This window comes from Corvus moneduloides, chromosome 3 (genome assembly GCF_009650955.1).
Source record: "Corvus moneduloides isolate bCorMon1 chromosome 3, bCorMon1.pri, whole genome shotgun sequence".
NCBI classification, from domain to species: Eukaryota; Metazoa; Chordata; class Aves; order Passeriformes; family Corvidae; genus Corvus; species Corvus moneduloides.
Genome location: NC_045478.1, coordinates 39,094,098 through 39,116,867, shown reverse-complemented (window position 1 = coordinate 39,116,867; position 22,770 = coordinate 39,094,098). Strand labels below are relative to the sequence as shown.

Genomic DNA, 22,770 nt, shown 5'->3' with positions numbered 1-22,770 from the left:
GTGATTGCAGACCTGGTTTCAGTCTAGGTCCTCAGGCAATAATTTCTGACAGTGATGTCATTCATGTGATGAAAAAGGAATGACTGACTACTGAATTGCAAGCATGAAGAAAGCAGTAATTATGCTGTTTGGGTTTGGTTTTTTAATATTTTTCTGAACACATCAGCTTTTTTGAAGGGCAGATTTAACTGAACTTGTTGAAGTGGCTCCTGTTCCCTGGTGTCTGCCCTGTACGTTTGCCATCCCTGGGGCAGGCACAGCTGAAATGATGTCAGCCTGTGCTGTGCCCCCACAATCGATACCACTTTGTAACCACATGGCTGCTGTGGTTTCCAGCCCTGCTGTCCATGCTGCCCTCCATTGCTGCAGGAATAGTGATGCTTGCCAGCGTCTTTGTCAGCGGAGCTCCAGTGCCAGCCCTGCCCTTGAAATCCCATGTGAACTGCCTGTGAGCTACGTGCAGCTCTGTAGCTTCTGGTGAAGCTGGTCCTTCTGCAGCCATACTGTACTGCCCTTTTGATCCTAGTTCAGGCTTTCTTCTGCATATTCTGTGTTAATTTTAGCACTTTCCAGCTTTTAGGTGTTGAGAGTGAAAACTTTCAGGTTCTTTTAGACTTTTTTGCTTAATCTGTGGATGAGCAGTGTAAAACCACATTTGGGTTTTCCAAGACCTTCGAATAGCTTTCATATATTTTCTTGCTTAGTCATTCAGTTTTAAAATTGGTTGTTTTCCTTAGCTGCCAAGTGAACTTTCATTGTAACAAGAAGGGCAAGGTCAGGGAAGAAAATTAACAAAATATAATGATGTGCGTAGCGCTAAGCAAAGCCAGATGCAGAATTAGCTGTGGACTAGGAATAATGTTCTCTGCTCTGAGAACCACCAGTGACTCCATTAGGAATTAGCTTAGTCTGATAATGTTCTTTTTAGAGTGTAAGATCTGACTGTGGAAATCCTTTTTCTGATGAAATTATGGTTGGTTCTGCTTCATTCAGTACATTTTTTAGTCTTCCCTTTGTAAGGTTTTATATTCCCTGACTCTGATCCAGTTCCATATCTGTGCTATTTAAAGAAGCTTTACCGGATAAAACCTTACTACAGCTGAGAAAAAACCTGGTAACACAAAGCAAGAATGAACTTCACTGACATTTCACCTTTAAGACTTTTTTCCAGTGTTGCTTAACTGCATCAAATGTTCAATAAGTAAATACATCAACTTTATGTGTGTCTTGTATCTAAAATACACAAGATTTTTGGGTGCAATATGCAGCTTTTTGGTGGTACTTACTGCCGTGAATGTGAGGAGCAGCATATGAGTTGAATCCAAGAGCAAACCTCTTAGCATTACAGATGCAACTATTTTGAAATGGTTTCAAACAGCATGGTTGTACTACCAGAAGACAAAAAATTGCAAAGCTTCCAAATTATCAACAGCTCTCCAGAGGAGTAAGATCAATTCTTCTAGCAAACTGTGTTAGCCAAAACTGAAAAGTGTGTTAAGACAGATACCTCTTGGGATAGGTGTCATCCAGCATAAGACAGGTTCTGGCTGTCAGATGCCATGCTACCTTGTCCTGATCAACTCTAGTGTGTACTCATGAAAAAAACAACTTTTAAAGAACAGCAGATCATGTTTACGATGCTGTCACAACCTGCTTTTATTGCCCGAAAATTACTTTGAGAAAAGAACATTCCTATAAAAATTATAAATTAGTCCAGTTAGTACATTTCTGTGAGCATTGTCTGTACTTCTGGCATTGTCCCCACCTGCTCCCCATCCTGGAACCTTCTGCAATGCATGTAAGAGCACACAGGGAAAATTCATGACACTTCTCTTTTAGAAAGCTTAATGCAGTAATTGCATCAGATGCAGGAATTGAAACGCGACTGAATTTCCCGTTTGCCCCTTCAGCTTGGTGCCTCGGGAAAGCTTTTGTCATTGTTGCTCTCTGTTGTTTGAAGCTCCAAAATTAGAGATGTGATCAATGGACTTGAGCCCTGAGCTTCCACCTTAGCAGTCAAGATCCTTGTGCCCCCTGTTGCGACAGCAGTAACATTACTCTTATAACAGGAAATATGATAAAGAATCAAAATTTGAAACCTTCTTGCAGTTCTGGTTCCTTTCTTCTATTTATACACATTAGAAGCCATACAACAAACAAAAGACTCATAACCTCTTCACCCAAAGACTCTTAATTGATCCTCCTCCCAAGTCTGAGAGAATGTGAATAGGTTGGCAGTTTCAAAAAAAGTAATAGTTATTGGCTGTCAAGGATAACATTCTTGAGATTACTCATGCAGTAGCGTTGAGTCCTGATGAGACTTAAAGAGAACGTGCGTTTAAAGAAAATACTACGTTTTTATTATAATATTGATAGGGTTGGAGATGGGGCAGTCTCATCTTGTGCAACATTTGCACAACTGGCAGCTATTGTTTGCTTAGCAGGGTTGGACTATCACATGCATTGGCCAGGATGCAGCAGCACTCATTAAGTGGGAGAACAGAAAAGCAGAGGTAAAATTATCTTGATTATTTTCCTAGATTACAGCCACAAAGTGCTGTCACAGTAATTGTTTCCAGAATTTGAGTTAACATTGCTGTGATTAATTATGAAGTACCTTTGTTGAAAGTAGATTTTTATCAGAGAAGGGTAATAATTTATGTCAGTATTTTTATTTTTATGAATGCTAATTAGAGAGGTAAGAATCTGAGAGTTTCATCCAACACTCTATTTCTTGTCTCAGGGTCACCAAGGATGTTTTTTCCTTGTTTTCTTTATAGACAATGCTGGAAAAATTCTCACCACTGAACTTGCTTGCAAGACAAAGAGCTATACCCAGTGAGTTGTTAGGAAGGGTTTCGTTATGGACACTTTCTTTGCCTAGAAATACATGTAAATTAAGGGGAAAAAAATTCCACAAACTTGCCCAATCCTGGGTGTCTGGTTTGTCAGTGGGATCATTTTACTATACTCAGTAGCAGAAAATTCAAAAACTCCCAGGCTGAAATCTTAGATTTTTAATAAGTGAGCTTTCTTTTGATGACCTAATATCAGCAGTGAAGTTTACCAGCCATTTTCACTCTAATGAGATTTTTCTTGTCTGAACTTGAGCTGATGCCACTCAAGGAAATGCTAACCTGAAAATAAACTCCTTTAAAGTCAAAGTATCATTTGGCTTTGTTCCGCTTTCTGTTTTCACTGCCTATGCAATTTGTTTACTCAGTGGATTTTTTTTTTTCCCAGACTGGGACTTTTCCAGTGACGTGTCCTCAGCTGGAAGGGGAGGGGAGTTTCTCGCCACTGAGCAACATTGTGATTTTCCATTTTCCAAAACTCTTCCTGCATGCCATTTATAGTTGGTGATACCGATCTAGTTTGGTTTTGTTTCCCTCTTTAAAGAAAGAGATGTGCAACTACAAACCTTTCATCTCTCCTGCTCCGATGCCATCTGCTTTCTTTTGTCTGCTGAGAGGAACTGGAAAGTCACAACTGTGTCCCTACCCCCCTCCCTCCCCCACCCCGTTCACCATTTTCGACAGCCATCAGCTGTACCCCATTTCCCCTGGCAAAACCTTGTTCTGGACCTCATCAGTTTTCAGTGCTATTCTTTGATCCCACTTATCTCTTGTCTTCAGTTGCATGACTTACTGCATCTGTGTTATCGTGCTGGCAAGGCACCAGCCTTCTTATTAGCTCAGTTATGTCCTCTTTTAGCTGCCCTTGTTGTTTTTCATTCCTGTTTGCCTCCAATTCCAAATGGCTATCTGCAGGTCCTGGCCAAGGCTTCTGCTGCCTACCTGACCTATTCTCTTTTGACGTCATCCAGTTCTTTATCTTTCAAAATGTCACAGTAAATTACCTTACACTTTGTTTTTCTATAATTCTTCTGCAATGCTTCTTGTATCCAGAATAGCCACCACCAACTGTCTTGCTTTAAAATCAAACTCAGGCACTGGGAAGTCAGAAACTACATACATAGCAGATAATTGTACTAAACAGGAGGCATAATAGAAAAATTAAACATCTGTATTTGGAGAGAGTGAGGTCTTATTCTTTGGTTCCGATCTATTTTAATAATATGCCAACAAATGCAAATACAAATTACAAACTACTTGCAAAATAATACTATTATAACTGTGAATGCTGTGATGTATCTGGTAAGAGAGGTGCAAATCAATCACCTGCTACTTACATAGGCTCCCGAGGATGGGGTTATACAATACCAAATAGTATGTGACATGGTGAGGTGATGCAGTATGTGCAAGACCCCAAAGCAAACCATATTGTTTTTCTTTTTAATAGTAGAAAGATTAAGTAAATACTGTAGTAAATCTACTGCTAAATGAAATTCTGGTCTCCCTGCCTTCATTTTGGCATGCATTCACACAGGGCTCTTGCTGACTTTACAAAGAGCTGGATATATTTTTGTGGAAGTTATGAAACCCAATGGGATGTGTTAAACTTACTACTTGCAACAAACCTTGGAAAGAAATAGTGGTAAAAAAAGATGGGACGGAATGTTTGGAGTACAGGATATGCCAAAGCAGTTCCTTTCTTTTGTTCACCAAGAATCATGTGTACATACTTTAGTATGGCAAATCAGTTCCTTTTTAACAAGATTATTCATATTTTCCACGCTGCACAGACAATGGAAAAATGCAAGTCATGACAAAAGGACTAATTCTACGTAAGTGATAAAACATCTGTTTCAAAACAAGAGTTAATGTTGGGCTGTACTGGGTTGAATAGCTGTAAAAAGTCAAGCTTAAAAGTTGTTGAAATTCAGGTTTTAATAATGGTCAGCTTTGCAGATCCTAGTAAGTATGTACAATTTTTTTATTAAAATACCTATCAGCAATGATTGCAAAGACTTCAGTCCAACCAAATGCTAGGGTCTGTTTCTTACACTTTAACTGAACAGTGAGGTAACTGATTGGGACATTCAGCAAAGTAGGAGAACATGTTTCCCTTATGTGTTAATATAAACCAGAAAAATTGTGTAACTTGTTGATGACTACTGGGATTTACATAGCACTGTAGGAATTTTTGGTTGCAGCATTCATTCATCAGCATTTAAGGTTGTGAAATCACATGTGCTTGCTCTTTGTCCTTGATTATTTATGAGCTATGCTTCAAGATAAGGGTCAATACTTTGTCTCAGAAATGGTTCAGCTTGGCTAACAGACAAAACAAGACTGGGACAAAACTATATTTGTTTCTCTACCAATCCATAAATGAGACTTTGAATTAAGTATCTTGCTGATATCCATTTGCACAACACCTGGGAAACAAAAGTTTCTGGGTTGAACGTAACATTGCATTACACATGCATGATACACATACAGCAGCATGACTTGTCACTTCTGCCTGCTAGATAACCTATCTGTAACAGTATGTATTACTTTTATTAAAAGGCAGCTGGATGATGCAAACACTGGGAGTCATATCAAAGGGTTTCTCTGTTACACTGTTTTATGTGTTAGGCTTTTTTTTTTCTGATCCCTTTTCAGTTCTAAACAGTTCCCTCAGGGAATGCTCCTACTGAGCCCTTTTTTTCCATTCCCAGCTTTCCTTCCTGGTTAGTGGATTCTTTTTTTCTAGGTTGCACTGTTGTTCTAAACAACTTCTAAGAAAGTAAATTAACAAATGTACTTTGTTTATTCATCGTGTTGGCTCAGCCAGTGTGCTAGTAGGCTGAAATACTTGTATTTTGGCAACCTATTCAATAGCAGGTGTGATTGAAAGTGGGTTCTCACTGCAGAAGAGTTTTTGTGAGTTGCTGCAGAAGTGGCATGCCCTTAGGGCAGAAAGAGATCAGCGATCCCACGGGGAGATCTACAAGCCTGGCTCCAGGTTGCTTCTCTAGAAGGCAGAATAAAGAATAAATAGGCCAGGTGGTAGATTGCCTGTATGACCACAGATCGGCTGGGGTGGATCTCGGGGGTGGGCAAGTCTCACTGCACACCACCGTCTCCTTCAATGGCAGAAATTACTGTATCTCTAGGGTGATTAATGCTGTCAAAACTGGATACACATTTACTTATCAGACTTTTGGATGTTACGGTTCATGTAGAAGAAAATAGTATTTGACATTAAACAGAAGATGAATGTAATTGAACTATCCATTGTAGCCCTCGCCCCTGCAATTGCCAATTTTTGTACATGTAGTTTTGCCACCCAAAGGTAAAAAAAAGCTTCTTTATGGTGACAGTGGGTGTCAGTAACAGATGGAACAAAACATAGCTAGATCAGGAACAACAGGGGATATAACCACAGTTTGCTGACTGTGGTAATGTGAGAACTGTCCTGGCTTTAACTTCATCTTTTCTATATTGCAAATCTGAAGAGACACAACAATAAAATTCCCCCCACATTTTTCTGGTAAAGTATAAATGACATGTTTGTTTCAAAATCTGGATTAATAATGTCAGTTCTAACTTTAATTAGTTCAGCTTCACACATAAAGCTGACCCAATTTCCTTGGTAGATCACAAACCTAAGAAAATCTGAGGCCCTGTTTTTGATATTTGATGGCAATGCCAGGCATGCGTTAAAGCAGCCCAAACAGCTCCTTTCCTGCCCAAGCCATGCCCACTTGTTCCTTTTCATCTACTGCATTTCCCTCTGAGTTTATCCAGACTGCTTGTGCAGCCACAAAACAGAGTGAGGAACTCCACCCAGATGAGCCAAGCAAGGAGGGAGTAGAAGACTTGTCTGGTTTTTGGCTGCATTGATTCCCAGCCATGTCCCACTGCACACAGTTGCTCAGCACAAGGGAGGAATTCTTGTGGAGAAGAAAGGGTGTTCCAGCCACATGCACTCAGCTGAGATAAGGGAAATGCTCAGGGAGGGCTTGCAGCTGCTACCACTTACATCATGTTGACCCACAGCCTACAAAAGTGCATTGCTTGCGCTGGTGGTTGGGTTGGTCTCAGGAAAGAACCTCACAGTTAAGAAGCAGGGTTGCACTGAAACCAGCTATTAATGCCTTAGAATTTAATTTTATGCTGTTAGAGATATAAAAACTCTTTTCAGCCTGGCTGGAATTTCAGCTACCGTGTGGATGAAGAAGATTACCTAGCAACAGCTCTACCCGTTTCGAAGCTGATACAACTGCAGTACAGAGAAGAATAGAAAATAATGAAGTGGGTTGTTTTTCAGGACAAAATGTCTTGTCTTTTTGTTCTCCCTGTTGCCTCTGTGGTAATCAAACTTTGCATCTGAGACAAATAATCAAAACAGGCTTCCTATTTTAAAACAGCATAACCTTGTGTATGACCAGCACTGTGTACATGCTGTTTATAGTCATTTGGGCATCTCTGTGTCATTGTTCAATAATTCACATTTAATAAATCATTTTTAGTTCTGTTCACAACTCTTTGCTGTTGTGTAGCAACACATGCTGGCATGTTTTTCTTACTCTCCACGGTAGAGAATATGTATAGGTTGGGCCTGAGTTCACCGAGACTGATAAGTCTTTCACTGAGGTTTAGAAAGCCTAAAATGTGTGGTGTAGTGAGTCTCTGAAAAAAGTCCAAATATATTTAAAAAATACAATACTGAACTCATTTTAGCAGATCTGACTCCCAGAAAGTAGAAGGACATGTGAAGATTTTTCTCCCAAAGGGGATTATTGAGAAGCTGTTTCTGCAGGGCTGACCTAGATACAGGACTTCACAAAGTGACTTTTCTGAAGAAGTGTTAACATTTTCCAGTAACACCCTGCACTCTTTCAGTGTATAAAGATTGCAAACCCAAAACTTTAAACTGCTCAGAGATCTCGGAAATTCATTTCAGGCAAGTACAGAGTAATTTTCTTACCTCTTTCCCTTTCTGGAAGAGCTTAATCTCTCTGAGTAATTCCCTAAAAGTCCATCTGGACAATGACATTTTCATATCCATATTGAGTGAAGGTTTGAGTGTAAGGATAAGGGTTTTTTTGCATTAATCTTAACCTAGTTGCAGTAGGTAAAACCAGCAGTGGAAAGATGTGGCATAGACTCCAACTGTAGCTGCAGGAACAGCAATGTACCATAGGCACTATGTTCTCTGAGGCCAAGTCTATTTCATCATGCCCATCACAAAATATCACTGTTCTGTGAACCCTAAAGCGGTGAGAATGTGAAAGGAGTATAGGAAGTTACAAACACATTCCAAACAGAAATAAAATTTTTTCCCTTTCTCTAAGGAATGCTTGGATGACAAGAATTTACGACTTACACAACGTCATTATTTAAAATGGCATTTACCAGTTTATTCTTAAAGTTTTCTAGATCAGTGGTGCTGCAGATGTAGGATACTCCTCCCTATACTTTGGAGTGAGGCTTTTTTGGGAATGAGTAGCATGTGTTCTTGTACAGCTTGTTCCACAATGCATACCAACAGAAAGCGAAACTAACCTCACAAGAGCAATGTTTGAGCATCTGATTATATATATAGCCATACATATATATTACCATAAGTTAATTGGTATAAAATATATATATATTCAGATTTGATTTTTAAAAAGCCTGTGGGGCTGCTAGGCTGATGCCTCTGCTTCAGTCTGCATTCCCTTCCTTTGCCTTTGGCCAGTTTCTTGGGGTATTTTCAGGACTGCCAGCACCTCAAAAGAGACACTGTGGTCTTCATTTACTTTTGTACAGTATGTTACACATATTTTGTATAATAAGGTCTTAGAAATAAAATGAGGTCTGTATGTACTTTCTCAGGTACTGTATTATAGCTCCTACATGTATTATTCTTCACAGGCTATATATTCACATACAAAATCATAGTATATGTATCTATAGGTACAAAATTATGATGCAGGAAGTCCAAGAGAGTGCCTATGGGTAGTAATCTTTTCTTTGTGTGACTGATCACATGAGAAAGATTTCTGCCAGTATAGCAACCCAGATCTTAAATCATCATGCATGCAGGTTTATAGGCTGTAACACTGACCCTCTCTTTGCTATTTCAGGCTGTAGAGGAGTGGTAACTCTAACAGCTACTGCCTGCCCCAGTCTGCCTCCTGCGCTAACCAGGACCTCAGTTACTCCCTTAGTTTTAAACACAGCCTCCAGTCAGGGCAAGCTTTTTACTAACGTGTCCATATTCAGGCAGTAGAGAAACAAGAAAGTGTAGCAACAGAATGCTGCTCTACTTTGTGGAATCCAGTCACTCCCCAGCTCAGCTCCAAAGACTGTGAGTCATACTTTCCACTTAATTAAATTAGATGAGTTTCTCATATATCATGTCGTACTTTGCCCTACTGCTAGTCATCTGCCATCGTGACATTTTAATTGTTTGATTACTTCATCTGTACTCAAAGCACACTACTATCATATGGTTCATTTTATGCAGTAGAACATATATTCTTCAATGTTACATGTGGATATTTTTTACAGTGTAGATTTCCATTGAAAAATCATCCTTCATAGCTGATGCAAGTAAGGCCTCAGTTGTCTAGGTCAAACTGTAAGAACACTAGAGACACCAGTGTTAGTCTTCCAGGAATGACAGGCATCTTGCTTATAAGCTTGTTGTCCAGCTTCTTATCTCTGATACATCAAACACACCATCATTTCAGCTGTAAAGGATCAATAGCAAGGCATCTTGTTTTTCAGGCCTGCAAATCAGTGCTTGAAGTCACAGCTGTTGTCTCTCTTCAAGCACACCAACCCTCTGGACAGACACTTTCTTCCCAGATAGATCTGCTGAGTAAATCACCTGCCATGTCTGCATGTCTTCCTCTAAGACTGGTAATGTCCCCCCTCACAGTGTGAGATGTACACGTCATCAGTGCAGCACACACGTGTTTGGTGGTGCAGATTGATAGCCTGGTGATTATGCCAAGCATGATACCCAGTCCAGGGACCTGAATTTAAAGCAGCTCTGTCCCAAGCTCCCTCTGTGCTCTCTGCCCATACAGAGGTTCACTCCAGTGATTGAACTAACGCTGTGATACCTTAAGAGGCTTGAGCTGAAAGGAAATTTCAAGATTTAAATACACTTGAAAGAAGGCTGTATATATAGCATCCATTAGTCTGTTAATTTTATTACTCTTAGAAAAAGGAGGGTGTAGTCTATATTCCACAGAATGTCTGGGTTGTCTTCTGTTTGAAATTTTAAGAACTGTATCATAACCTCGCACTAGGGAATGATTCCAGGAGTTGATTTTGCTATTTTTTGCTGTTCCCTATTTACTTTGGACAGGAAAAGTAACTGTACTTTAACTTCCATCATTCCAAGTTTGTGAGGTTGTGGTGCCCCCTAATGTCCCAAAGACTGGTAATTTTGTTGCTGACTTTCCCTCAAAGCTCTCTGTAGGAAAACACTGTAAATGACATTTTATTTTCTCAAATATATTGCAGCACTCAAAGCTTTGTTTCGACATCCCTTTTTCATATTGTATACACATAAAGAATAAAATCACTTTCTTTTTAAATCTTATTTTCATTTTCAAACTTGAAAACAGTTTGTCTCAGAAGTTAGACACTTAAGTATTTCTTGACACCAAACAAATAGGAACTGATTAAAAAATGTTGAGTTCCTAGAATTTTCTTTTGATTTTTAAGAGTCAGTGCATACTCATACATTTTTAAATATAGAAGCCTACATATGTATTAGAGAACATAACCATAAGCAACCATAATATTAACTTCCACTGAAATCTAAAACTATGCTTTAATTTTACAATTTTTAGTTGTTTTTTTTCTTATGATACCATTAGAATATCAGTACTATTGGAATAAAACACAACTACAGTAACAAAGTTAAAATACCAGTACTCACCCATCCCCACACAAGATTCATGCATGCTGAAATCAGTCATAAAGGAACATTGCACTCGTCAGTCAGTTTGCCATACCATTAAACCAAATAAGCAAGGAATAAATAATTGAATTAGTAAATAAACCCCGTATTTTTCTATGTTCCATGTACTTACAAGCTTATGGCATCAAGTCTCTTTCCAGATGAACACCTACACCACAAAGTGGAAAAATAATATTATATGAATCATGTTTGCATAGTTAGCTTCTTTCACAATTACTTTCCCTTAACTAAATTCTTTTGCAATCTCAGTTTAGCAAGTAATCTGTTTGTTGGGGGCTTTTTGTTTGTTTTTTTAAGAAATGCATTTACATTTCTTAAAGATAAAGTCAGAAATGTCTGTTTCATAGAGCATCCCAAGGGATGTTTTTTTATTACATTCATTATTACTTTATGAACACGTGGAAAATAATGCTTACTGAAGCAGAACAGTAATAGGGTCGTTGACCTGTATCACTATAGAAAAGGGCAATACCACATGTTCTTCCTTCAGGCAAAGTACCTAATTTATCCATTTTCTGTAGAACAAGTAATTTACATTAATATTAGAAGTAGCTACATAATTTAATGACATTAAAAGTGTGAGATTATTCATCAGCAACAATATGTGCAAATGTTCATTATGTAATTCGGAAAAAGAGTTAAAATATGTGTCGGTGTGTGGTATTATTTTAATGGTTTAAAGTCAAGGAAGAACAAGAACTCAGCTCCCCAGTACCTAAACCAACACAGCTGAGATGAAGCCAAGTTAGCGATACCCATGGCACAGAGGATGAACTGCATCCTGGGAAAATGGCTTATTGATTGTAGTGTCTGCTCTGCCAGGAAAAGGATTAAAATTGGTGGCAGAAACCAGAGTAAGTACAAGTACAAGCATTTAAGTACCTCTAAGATAAAAGAAAATGGATATACAGTAAAGAGGAAATGTTACATCATAGACTATTAACACCGCAGTTGTTTTCTCAAGGCAATCCTTGAAATGACCACTACGGCCATCCCCACACTCCTTGTTCAGACACAGCCATGCCAGCTTTGGAAAGTCACGGGAAAACATGAGGGACTTGAATTCCTGTGGTGGTACACCAGAAGACTCAGATTAATTGTTAGTAACACCACAAAGGCAAGCAGGACATGCCTGTTCACAAAGAGTGTTTGATGTCACACACAAACATCACCTAATGCCTGCTTAAATAGTTTCAAAGTGTCTAATATAGCAAAGTCCATATATATGCATATACCACGTAACATCAGCTGTAGGCAATTATTTGCCCTGTGCACTGCTAAATAAAATATACTCTCTGTCCTGGTATAACCCTCCCATTTTAACGATATATTATATATATAAAACATGATATTTCTGATCTGCAGCTCTTACACTCGTTTAAAAGTCTATCAGAATCTTAAATCTAGATGATGAGAACAGATTACTACTTGTTCATGATACCATTTTGTACTAATCTTCCCTCTGCAAATGGTTTCATTCCTAATTTTGCCATACTGCTGGCGTTCCTGTGCGTTGCTCCCAATTTACTGAAATCAGATACTGAGTATCTTGTGGTTGCTCTTTGCTTCTCACTCTTTCTGAACATGCCTTGCACTCCAGTTTCCCTTTCTTTTCTGGCCAGTCTTCGGCACCACCTGGTGTCTTACTTGTTGCTTGTTTGTTCTGTAAAGGAAAATCAGCACCTTATTTCAAACAGCATAAAGTAACAATATAATGGAAGTGCATTTAGCAGTTAATGAAAATAATATGATTAGTCTTTCGCTGTAGCAAGACCTTCAATTTTAGCTAGGATGAGATGATTAGTGTCTGATGATAACAAAAGCCTTAGAAGACAAAATTCAGAAACTTCTAACATAGTATGAGAACCTAATGACTCAGTTATGCAAACTACCTAACTGATACCTCAATTACTATGAGAGGATATTCTAGGGAAGAAACCTTGTCTAATAAAATCCAGTTATAAAACGCAGGAAGAAAATGTGTAATGAAGTTTGTAATAAATTCTAGACAGATGAAATTATTCCCATAGTTTTAATGTATTCACAGAACCTAAGGGCTTCCTATTTTATCTGTTCACACAACTCTGGTTAGTTCTGCAAGCTGTGGCATCTACTGACTTGCAAAGGCAGCACACCTGGCTTATGGCAAAACAGAAAGTCCAGACAGAGCAGTACTGAAATGTAAGTAACTGGAAAATTAGGTACAAAAATAATCTATTGCTGTTGTTTCCTAATGCTTCACTGAAGCCACCTGCACTGGTTTTGGCTGAGGTAGTTAATTTTCATAGTAATACCTTGTAGGGTGCTGCATTTTGCATTTGTGACCAAAACAGTATTGGGAACACTAGGATGTTTTAGCTAATGCTGGATAGGTCTTGCACAGCATCAAGACCTTTTCTGCTTCTCATGCTGCCCTGACAGTGAGCAGGCTGAGGGTGCACAAGAATTTGTCAGGAGACACAGCTAGAACAGCTTGTACAGCAGACCCCAACTGACTGAAGGGATATCCCAGACCATACAATGTTGCTCTCAGCAATAAAAAATGGGAGAAGGAGGAGGAAGGAGGAGACATTTGGAGTCATGGGTTTTTTCTTCCCAAGTCACCTTTGTGAATGATGAAGCCCAGCTTTCCTGGAAATGGCTAAATACCTGCCTGCCAATGGGAAATAGTAAATCAATTCCTTATTTTTCCTTATATTTATCTCAACCCCTGAGCTTTCTCACTTTTACCCTTCTGATTCTCTCCCCCATCTCCCTACAGGGGGGAGAGAGCAAGTGGCTGTGTGGCCTTAGTTGCTACAGGAGTCGAACCAGCCCACAACTTAAATATTCCTTTCATATGGACAAACACTGCTAGGCCACAATTCTTCAAATGAGTCCATGTGACAGACCTCTTAAAGCCCCTGGAGAATTTTCACTGGCATTCTGTATGGAAACAAAGTTTTTGTTAAGCACACCTATCTGCATGCCATCTTCTTGGGTGTGCTTTTTCACAAAAGAAACAGAGGGCCCAGGTATCTCTGCTACACTAGCAAGCCTGTTACATCCAGATTAGAATAAGCTGCACTACTAGAAGGGTCCGAATATTTCCACCTCCACTTCTGGCTACAAGGGAACATACGGCAAAAACTGAAAGCAGAGGAATTATGTCTGTCCAAGCCTCCAGCTGTTCTCAGCTCAGGCCATCCCTACTTCAGTAGGCATGGATTACATTCTCTTTCAAGTTGCTGCTTAGTCTCCCCTAAGACCTGTGTAACCTGTGCATTTGCAGCAGCCTTTGCCAGCTGCTCCTGTGGCTGCACAGACAATGCTCCCACCTGCTTCTAACTGAGCTCCTGTTACTTTCCTGTAGTGGCTTCAAGGTGCTCCCTCAGAATCACAGAATCAAGTAGGTTGGAAAAATCTGAGATCAAGTCCAACCCATGATGAAACACCACCATTTCAACCAGACCATAGCACCAAGTGCCACGTTCAATCTTTCCTTAAACACCTCCAGGGATGGTACCTCCATCACCTCCCTGGGCAGCCCATTCCAGTGCCTAATCATCCTTGAGAAAAAATTCCTCCCAATGTCCAGCCTAAACCTCCCCTGATGCAGCTTATGACTATATCCTCTTCTGCTACTGCTGGTTGCCTCAGAGGCGAGGCGGAAACCCAGCTGGCTACAGCCTCCTCTCAGGGAGTCGTAGACAGCGATAAGGTTCCCCCTGAGCCTCTTTTTCTCCAGGCTAAACATCCCCAGCTCCCTCAGGCGCTTCTTATAGGACCTGTGCTCCAGCCCTTTCACCAGCTTCGCGGCCCCTCTGTGGACAAAGAGGAGGAGCTTGTAGCAGTTCATGACCTTACCCCTTCCCTCCCCTTCCCTTCCCTTCCCTTCCCTTCCCTCCCGAGGCTGAGGAGCCCTAGTTTACGCTGCCCTCTTCCCGGCCGGGCACCACCCCTGGTCCCGGAGCCCCGGAAGCGGAAGCGGCTCCCGGCGCTCCGTGTGCGGCGGCGACCGAGGCGGAGCCGGGTCTGAATGGAGGCGCCGCGGGCGAGGGGCCGCTGAGCGCCCCGGGGCCACCCCGCACCCTGCGCCCCCTCCCTGCTTCCCTCCCTCCCCCCGGGGCCGCCCGGGCCCCGCCATGTCCTACAACAAGATCCCGCCGCGTTGGCTCCACTGCCCCAGGAGGGGACAGCCCGTGGCAGGTGAGCGCCCGGCCCAGGCCGGCCCTGCCCGGCCCCGGGGCGGCCGTGGGGCGGCAGCGGGCGCGGCCCCCTCCCTTGCGGCGCTCCGCTGCCCGCCGGTCCTGCTCCTCCTCAGCGCCGGGGGCCGCCGCGGCCTCTCGCTCTCGTCCCGGCCGGAGCTCTTTGTCCCGGGGCTACGGCTGTGCCATCCTCCCCCCTCTCCTCCCCCGTCCCCGTCCCCCCTCCGAGCTCCTGGCCGGTGTTTGTCCCGGAGCTGACTCCCGTAGGGCGGCTGTTCTCCTTAAAGCCCGGCCCGCAGCAGCGCTCTGCCTTCAGCGCCGGGCTCGCCCTCCCTTCGGCCGGTGCCCCCCCTCTGACACGGTCCCATGCAGGGGTACAGGCCCTCTCCTGTCCGCTGGAGCCTTAGTGCTGGGCTCTCGCTTCTCACTGGTTCAGTTTCGGGCTAAAACTTTTCCTGTCTGTCACGTCTGATGAGAGAGGCGATTGCCAGGCATGCAGAAGGTGCCGTACTGGAGCTGCTAAGTTGATCAGAGTCTTGGAGCATCTCTCTTACGAGGAAAAGCTAAGGGAGCTGAGTTTGTTCAGCCTCGAGAAGAGGCGACTGAGACTGGACCTCATTAATGTGTGTAAATGTCTAAAGGGGGGTATCAGGAAGATGGATCCATGCTCTTCTCAGGGGTGCCCAGCAACAGGATAAGAGGCAGTGGGCAGAAACTGATGCACAGGAAGTTCCACCCGAAGAGAGAGATTGTGAGTCTCTCTTACTGGAGATATTCAAGAGCCATCTGGCTGCAACCCTGTGCCATGTGCTTTAAGATGCCCTGATAGAGCAGGGAGGTTGGACCAGATGAGCCTCTGTGGTCCCCTCCACCCTGACCGATTCTGTGATATCAGTCCTCTATGCAGCCTCTGCCATGTTTGATTCATTTTCCTGAAGGCTCTGAACTCTTTATTTTTGTCGATTTTTTACTGTGCTGACTGACAGTGACCTTCCAGTCACCAGTGTGTTCCTGAGTTCTTTAGCTGGAAAATGAGTTAAAATGTTGTACTCCACTGTTACACTTGTATTTTAGGATTTGTCAGTGGTTGCTGCCTTCTTGGATATTCTTGCCCATAACGCACTGTCTCGGTTGTTACTCAGTATCTAGTCTTCTGGCATCTAGTGGCAGTGAATTCTGTATCATCTAGACACACATTTTTGATTGTGTGTTAATTATCATACTGACTTCAGATGAATCTTTCCTCTGCTGCCTGTTATGAGATAGAGTAAACAAACATCTCTCTTTTCAGTTTTCTCAAGTTCTTTTCTTTATAATGCAAGCAATTCCAACCCCCAGTTGTTTTTTTTTTTTCTCCAGTATTGTCTAGTTTTCACTCCTTTCATATCCCTCTCTGTGATAATGTAAAGGTATGTTTTCAAAACACAGCACATGCTATTCAGCGTTCTATTTTAAGTGGCACTGTGCCATGATTTGCTTAATAGTTACAACTCCCATGTTTTCCATCCCACATTTCCACATCATCTTACTTTTTTTTGATGGCAGTTGGTTGTGGAATGAAAGACACTGATGACTTTATTTAGAACCTAATGAGACATCTCACTAGGTTTAATCTTCAGTAATCATCAATGCATTATTTGGCATTTATCAGTATTTAACATCAGTTGTTAATTTTGTGGGTTACTGGTTTCCCTCAAGTTTCTTACACTTCTCTGAACTTGGCTCTATTAAATAACAGTGTTGTTGGATTGTTCCTGTCTGGTATCTCTTTCTTCTGATTGTGGCCACATGCATTACTTTGTATCTAATGAGAGAGATTTGACAGTCTAAGCCTTTGACCATGATTCTTTATTCTGTGTTTTTCTTCTCAGCAAGTTCTTGATCTCTGTTAGTTGTGGCTTTTGTTTGTCTGTCTTTTGAGCCATGGTTTCTCAGAAATAGCAACCTAGAGTAAGCAAGAATGAGGGTCATCAGCGTGTCATCTGCTGTGCCATCACTGCTTATGTGTTTGTTTATTCAGGAACTGCAAGGTAATTCTTTTCCATTCCATGTGATCATGCAGAGGAAGTTAATGCACAGTAAAAAAACTGAAAGTGCTTGGCTCATTTCTTTGGGCGTTTTATCAGGATGTGTTCTCATTCACCTGTTTTTTTAGTGTTTTACTGTGTACAGCTTATCAGAAGTAATAGTATGCCATTGGTCTTCTTCCCTTTTTTGCTATTTTACATTCAAGGACATCTAGCAGTTTCAAGGGAGATAATTTTTAGGGTGTAATTGATGTTGGTACTATCTCCTAGATGTGTTGCATTCAAGTTTTAATTAGTGTTTAAATCAAATTTCTAAGCACCTGTATGCAACTTTATTTCCTTCAGATTGTGAGTTAGTAATAATGTTGCTAAGCAAGGTTTGTATGGTTTCTGTGGACTGATATTCATCTAGTGTTTGATCATGATGCTTTTGTCTTAGGGTTGTGGCATCTAGAATTTCTGGATGACCTCAATGCAAGTACTAATGAGGCCTGAAGCTCTTCTTTTGGTGAGATTGGGTTCATTCAGGTTAACAGGACTCTATCCTGGACAAGGATCTACATCTCCCATTATTTTCCAAGTCCACTTCTTTAAATATTGGTAGTTTTCTGCCACTTTCTGTTTTTATGGTACAGCAATTCCTTGGAATCACACATTTTCACATTTATTGCATTGTAGTAGAATTTCAATCATTTTGATGAAAAGAGCTTTCTCTGAATGCTTAGATCTGAAGTGATCAGTTTACTTCAGCCTTACTGCCTTGGCATCACCATCTCTGCAGGTACCTGCTTTTCATGACTGCTGAAAACCCATTGTCTTTCGATTTTGCCATGGAAAGTGGTAGCAAGATACTGAAGACAAGTGTCTCAGCAGTGTTTTCCAGCCTTCTTCTATTGATGCATGTTAGTTAATCCTGTTCTAGACATATATGTAGCATGCAAAACTGTGGGATATTATGAAAGACATCCATACTGTGTATGAGAAAGCACCTTAAATAAGAGTAATGCTTCTGGTTCAGGAAGTTTCTGAGCTATAGCTTGTTGTAGTTGGGGAGAATAATCTGATGATTGATTGTCATTGTTTTACTCTCTTTCCCAGTTGTCTGTTACTGGCGTGTGTTGGTGATGACATACTAGGTCAAATGGATGCTTTGATCCAGCCTAGTTCTCTTGAATCAGAAAACTGTTACTTTTTAGAGATGTTAGGGTTTTTTAATTGTGGATCTTACTGTTTAATTTTATTCAAATTTACCTAACCTCGGTCACTTTACCCAGTCTAGCCTTCCTAATCAATGCTCAATTTAAACATACCATGGTCATACATAATTATGTATGTCATGTTTTGTGTTGATAGCTTCATGTCACAGAAAATTAGGCTACATTCAGAGTATTTTTCACTGGTATGCTCTAGAATTTAAATTTAAAGATAAAAAATGTGGTAAAGTTAGAGCATGTATATGTAGAAAATGTGATGTCTTACATTGTTCACTTTGATTTCTCTCAGATTTATCCACTTGATGTCTGTGCTCTGATATACTGGGCTCTTATTTTTAGAATTTTTACCTATTTTTCAGCCTAAAGAAATACCAACTGTTAGACAGGTAACTAATTTGGAGAATGGTTTTTAATAGCCACTTTCCAAAACTGTTTGACAAATTTGAAGTTAATTGTGGAGTAGGTAATCATTAGCTGTCAGGGTTCCAGTAACATTTTGAAGCTAATTTGGTAATTCTATTGAGGTGTTAGAATTAGTGTCATAATTTAGTTTAGATACTCAAATGACTTGGAATGCTTTGATATCCATATTAAGTGTCGCTTTGTTTTTGTCAGATCACCTAATTCAACATACGATTTTTTAATCTTCAAAAGCTTACTCAGGGAGGTTTGAGTTGCAATCAGTTGTTACTACATCACTTCTTTAGCATAAGATGTCAGGCAATACTGTAGAAGAGACAGTAGCCACTGCTTCATTTAGACTTGTCCATATTACTCAAAAAGTTTAGAACTCTTTTTTAGAATTGTAGCTTAGATATTCAGTAGCTTAATGATGCTTAATGAGAGGCTTGTATGCACACAGGGAAGGAGGGTTTTCAGGCTTCTGTACAAAAACCAAATAGCAGATTTGCCAGTTGGAGAAGAAGAAATTGGAATTTATAAAAGCTGAGCACCTAAATACTTCCAAAGATCTGTGTTTGAGCTTTGGAAGTGATCGTAAATGGGCTCTGTATGAAATATTCATCACTTCCACAGCTGTCTGTAGGTATTCAAATGCTGCAGGGGATGCTGACTAGCCTACTTTGTCTGTCTTTTCTTGTCAGTGAACAGGAATGTATTTTGGTTGCTCAAAAAGAAATCAGAGTGCAAATCAGACGCTAAATCAAGGTTTGCTACTAGGAAGAGAATGAACATGTTCATTCTCTGTTTCAGAAGATGGAGAACAGGAGAGTCTTTGGTGTGACTATACAGTCTCTAATCAGATGCTGCAGGAAACAATTGTAACCTCCAGGCATTTTTCCAACTCTTCTCTTTTCCCAGCATTCTGTAAAGGATGGTGGTTTTCTTATGTAACCATTGACTCTTTTGTCGGTGCAGCTCCGTTTCTTGAGTGCCTTGGCTAAAAAGTTTAGTTACATTCTTCATGTTCTATAATGAATGAGTAGATGTGTTAGTATGGGTGTGACAAGTGGCAAAGTCAAAACACTTTCAGGCATGATGTTGTTTTGCAAAAATTAGGTGATTATAGATTTTTGCGTTAAGATCATGTAAATTTAGGATTTGCATAATCTCAGTCTGTACAGAGGAATATTACAAGTTAAAGTGGAAGGGCTAATAGAGAGAGAGGCTGAATGACAGTGTTGAAGGTGACAAGGAACACAAAGAAGCAAGGAAATTAGATAGTTGAAGAAATGAGGAAATGGAGAGGAGGTATCCAACCCAACTGCCTTTACCAGGGTGGATGGAGGGTGTGTAACTGTTGGGATGAAAAGACAAAGGGCAATAAAGTGAAGTTTTTCTGACAGTCAAACAAGTTGAAGTGACTATAATTTATTACTGTTTAATGTGAGTGTTGATCATATGACAGAATAACTCTCCTATACCTGTAAATTTTGGAATGGTCTCAGACAGGTGAACAGTGAAGATGTTTGTCACATTGCTCACTCACATCTAACCTGAGCTAACCAGTTGCATAAAGCTTCATAGTTCCCACATCTGTCTGTCTTCTGTGGTTTCTAATGTCTTTTTCATGGAAGGTAGATGCTTATTTGAGACTACATAGAGTGTTGATAAAATTTTTTTTTGCAGGAATGTTTAGTGTATGTTATATTTGCAGCTAATCAAAGCTGATGTTTACATGATTGGATGACAAACTGTCATTTTAAAATGCTATTTTCATGTTTTTAACTGTACTGAGTTTAAATTTTCTATATTCTGTTGTGCTGTAGCTCCCCATCTTAAATCACACTAAAAGTTAGCTAAAAATGTTAAATTACTCGGTTTTAGATTAAATGACTTGTATTTCCTTTAACCTTTTAAACTTACTTGTGAATTCTGAGAACTCATAACTAAAAAACATTCCAGTTTACTGTTGATAGTACTGTTTCTGCAGTTATTTATTATTGAAGATGAATGTCTAAGTCTGCTGAGCATGTTGCTTTGAAATTGCTAAGTTGTAACTGTACATATGAATAAAATACTGCAAAATTTGATTATCTTTCATAGGGAAGTTTTTACCTTTGAAGACAATGTTAGGACCAAGATATGATGAACAGGTTGCTGAAGAAAATCGTTTTCACCCGAGTATGTTATCTAACTACTTAAAGAGTCTGAAGGTAAAGTTATATTTTCTAATAATTGAAACATTGCTTTCATTATTAGTGTTTACTCAAGTGTTGCTTTTCATGTTTAAGGAAAAAGTGGTCAATGGCTTCGTTTGGGGCACCTGTACAGAATTTTTTTTTGTTTGTTTACATTTCCAGGTCTTTGCAAATTATTAGATTTCCAAAAGTGTTTTCTTACAGATTAGAATTCTCAAGACTAAACAAATCCAGCTCCCTCAGATGTTCCTCATAAGAGACCCTTCATGAGCCTTGTTGCCCTTCTCTGGACATCCTCCAGCAGCTCAGTGTCCTTTTTAAAGTGAGGGGGCCCAGAACTAAACACAGCACTTGAGGTGTGGCCTCATCAGTGCTGAGTACAGGGGGACAATCCCTGCCCTGGTCCTGCTGGCCACACTATTGCTGATACAGGCCAGGTGCCACTGACCTTCCTGACCACCTGGGCAGCACAATGTTGGCTGATATTGAGCCAGCTGTCAACCAGCACCCCCATGTCCCTTTCTGCTGAGCAGCCCTCAAGCCACTCCTCCCACCACCTGTAGCACTGCCTGGGGCTGCTGTGACCCGAGCACGGGACCTGGCACTTTGCCTTATTGAACCTCACTGCATCCACCGCTACAGACTTCTGGCTCTGGCTCACTTCGTCACTCTCTGTTTTTCCCATTTCTATCTGTGTGCTTCAGTTTGCTTGTTCTGCACTGTAGCACAACTGTGACAATAAAGGTGGGGAACAGGACCTTTCCAGCCTTTCATATAGGTCTCTGAAGTGTTGTGCCCAGTCTAGTGCATCTGGAGATGTGGGAAATGGGATTTTGAGCCTGCCAGGCAAAGAAAGGCCTAGCGCCTAATGCATTTAATTGGTTATTAAACTTCATATAGGAAGTTTAGCGCCATTTGTTTTGATTATGTCTGAGATGAATCACGAAGTGATTTTTTTGGTGGTTTTTTTCATTGTTTTTTGCTGTTGATCTAGGTTAAATTAATTCTCAATTTGTTTAACAGTATCAGACCTGAAACATCAGAAAAATTAGGTAACTAAAAGATGGGAATCCTCATTTTATTCATCTTATTTAGTCTTAGATATGAAGTAGATGGTGAACTACTCGGTGTAGCAGTGGTAGAAGTTACCTGTGCAGTAATGCGCTAAGAAAGGACTATGAGTGAAGCATATGTGCCTGTTCTCAGGTGCTTGAACTGGTAGGATTTTTCTTGTTAGAATTCTTGCATCTGTGCTTTTACGATCCACTCTAATCACAGAGGACCAAAGAGAACTGTCTGTGAATAAAACAGAAAGAATTCTGAGGTTCGAAATGTTCCCCAAAACAAAATTCAAACCAGATGAGGTTAAATGTTGATACCAAAAAATTGATATAGTTTATTTAACAGTAAAAGAAGCAAAGAAAAAGAAAGAGAAAGGAAGAAGTAGAAAAAAGTGGTGGGAGGGGCACAGGAAGAGTGACATATGACCCCTCTGTGGGTCCCAATGACTACTTGCTGCTCCCTTCCATCTGGTCTTCTTGGTGATGAGGGTCCCCCACCACAAAGGATAGAGTCCAGTGGATTAATATATGTTTGGGCCAGGTGGGAACACCCAGGTGCCTCCCCTGAGCAGGGGCAAGTTTGACACTGTCCCTTGCAAGGCTCTGTGTCGGTTGCATCTTTTTACATCACATGCAGTGCTCTGGTGCAGGGTCTGGGGAACCGTTCAGGGGTCCTTTGATGGACCGTGACACCCCCTGTGCTGTCCCTCATGTCTTGTCCTGTAGATGTGGCTTTCCTGCAGTGGGGGGCCCCCACAGCTGAGCTAGTCTATGCAGGGCGTTCACTGCCTCTGCCCAGAGGCTACACACCCAAAACCTCTCCTTCTCCCCCGGGCTGGGGGGACAGTCTGTGCAAGACCTGG

The 22,770-nt window shown here is 40.8% G+C and overlaps 1 protein-coding gene and 1 long non-coding RNA gene across 4 annotated transcripts in view; one reads left to right on the top strand and one right to left on the bottom strand.

The window, feature by feature from the left end:
* Positions 1-3,607: 3,607 nt before the first annotated feature.
* On the bottom strand, positions 3,608-14,761 carry LOC116442243. Its single transcript, XR_004239451.1, has 2 exons — positions 14,665-14,761; positions 3,608-12,481 (listed from the first exon to the last, which is right to left on the bottom strand). It is a non-coding gene; the product is annotated as an uncharacterized LOC116442243 (long non-coding RNA).
* A 62-nt stretch (positions 14,762-14,823) lies between these two features.
* Positions 14,824-22,770, top strand: part of RNGTT (RNA guanylyltransferase and 5'-phosphatase) — a 178,720-nt gene continuing 170,773 nt past the window's right edge. For all 3 annotated transcript variants that reach the window (XM_032105036.1, XM_032105035.1, XM_032105037.1), the window contains exons 1-2: positions 14,824-15,006; positions 20,752-20,861. In XM_032105036.1, coding sequence (XP_031960927.1) covers positions 14,943-15,006; positions 20,752-20,861 — 174 coding nt within the window. In that variant the 5' untranslated portion in view covers positions 14,824-14,942. The remainder of the gene's footprint in view (positions 15,007-20,751; positions 20,862-22,770) is intronic.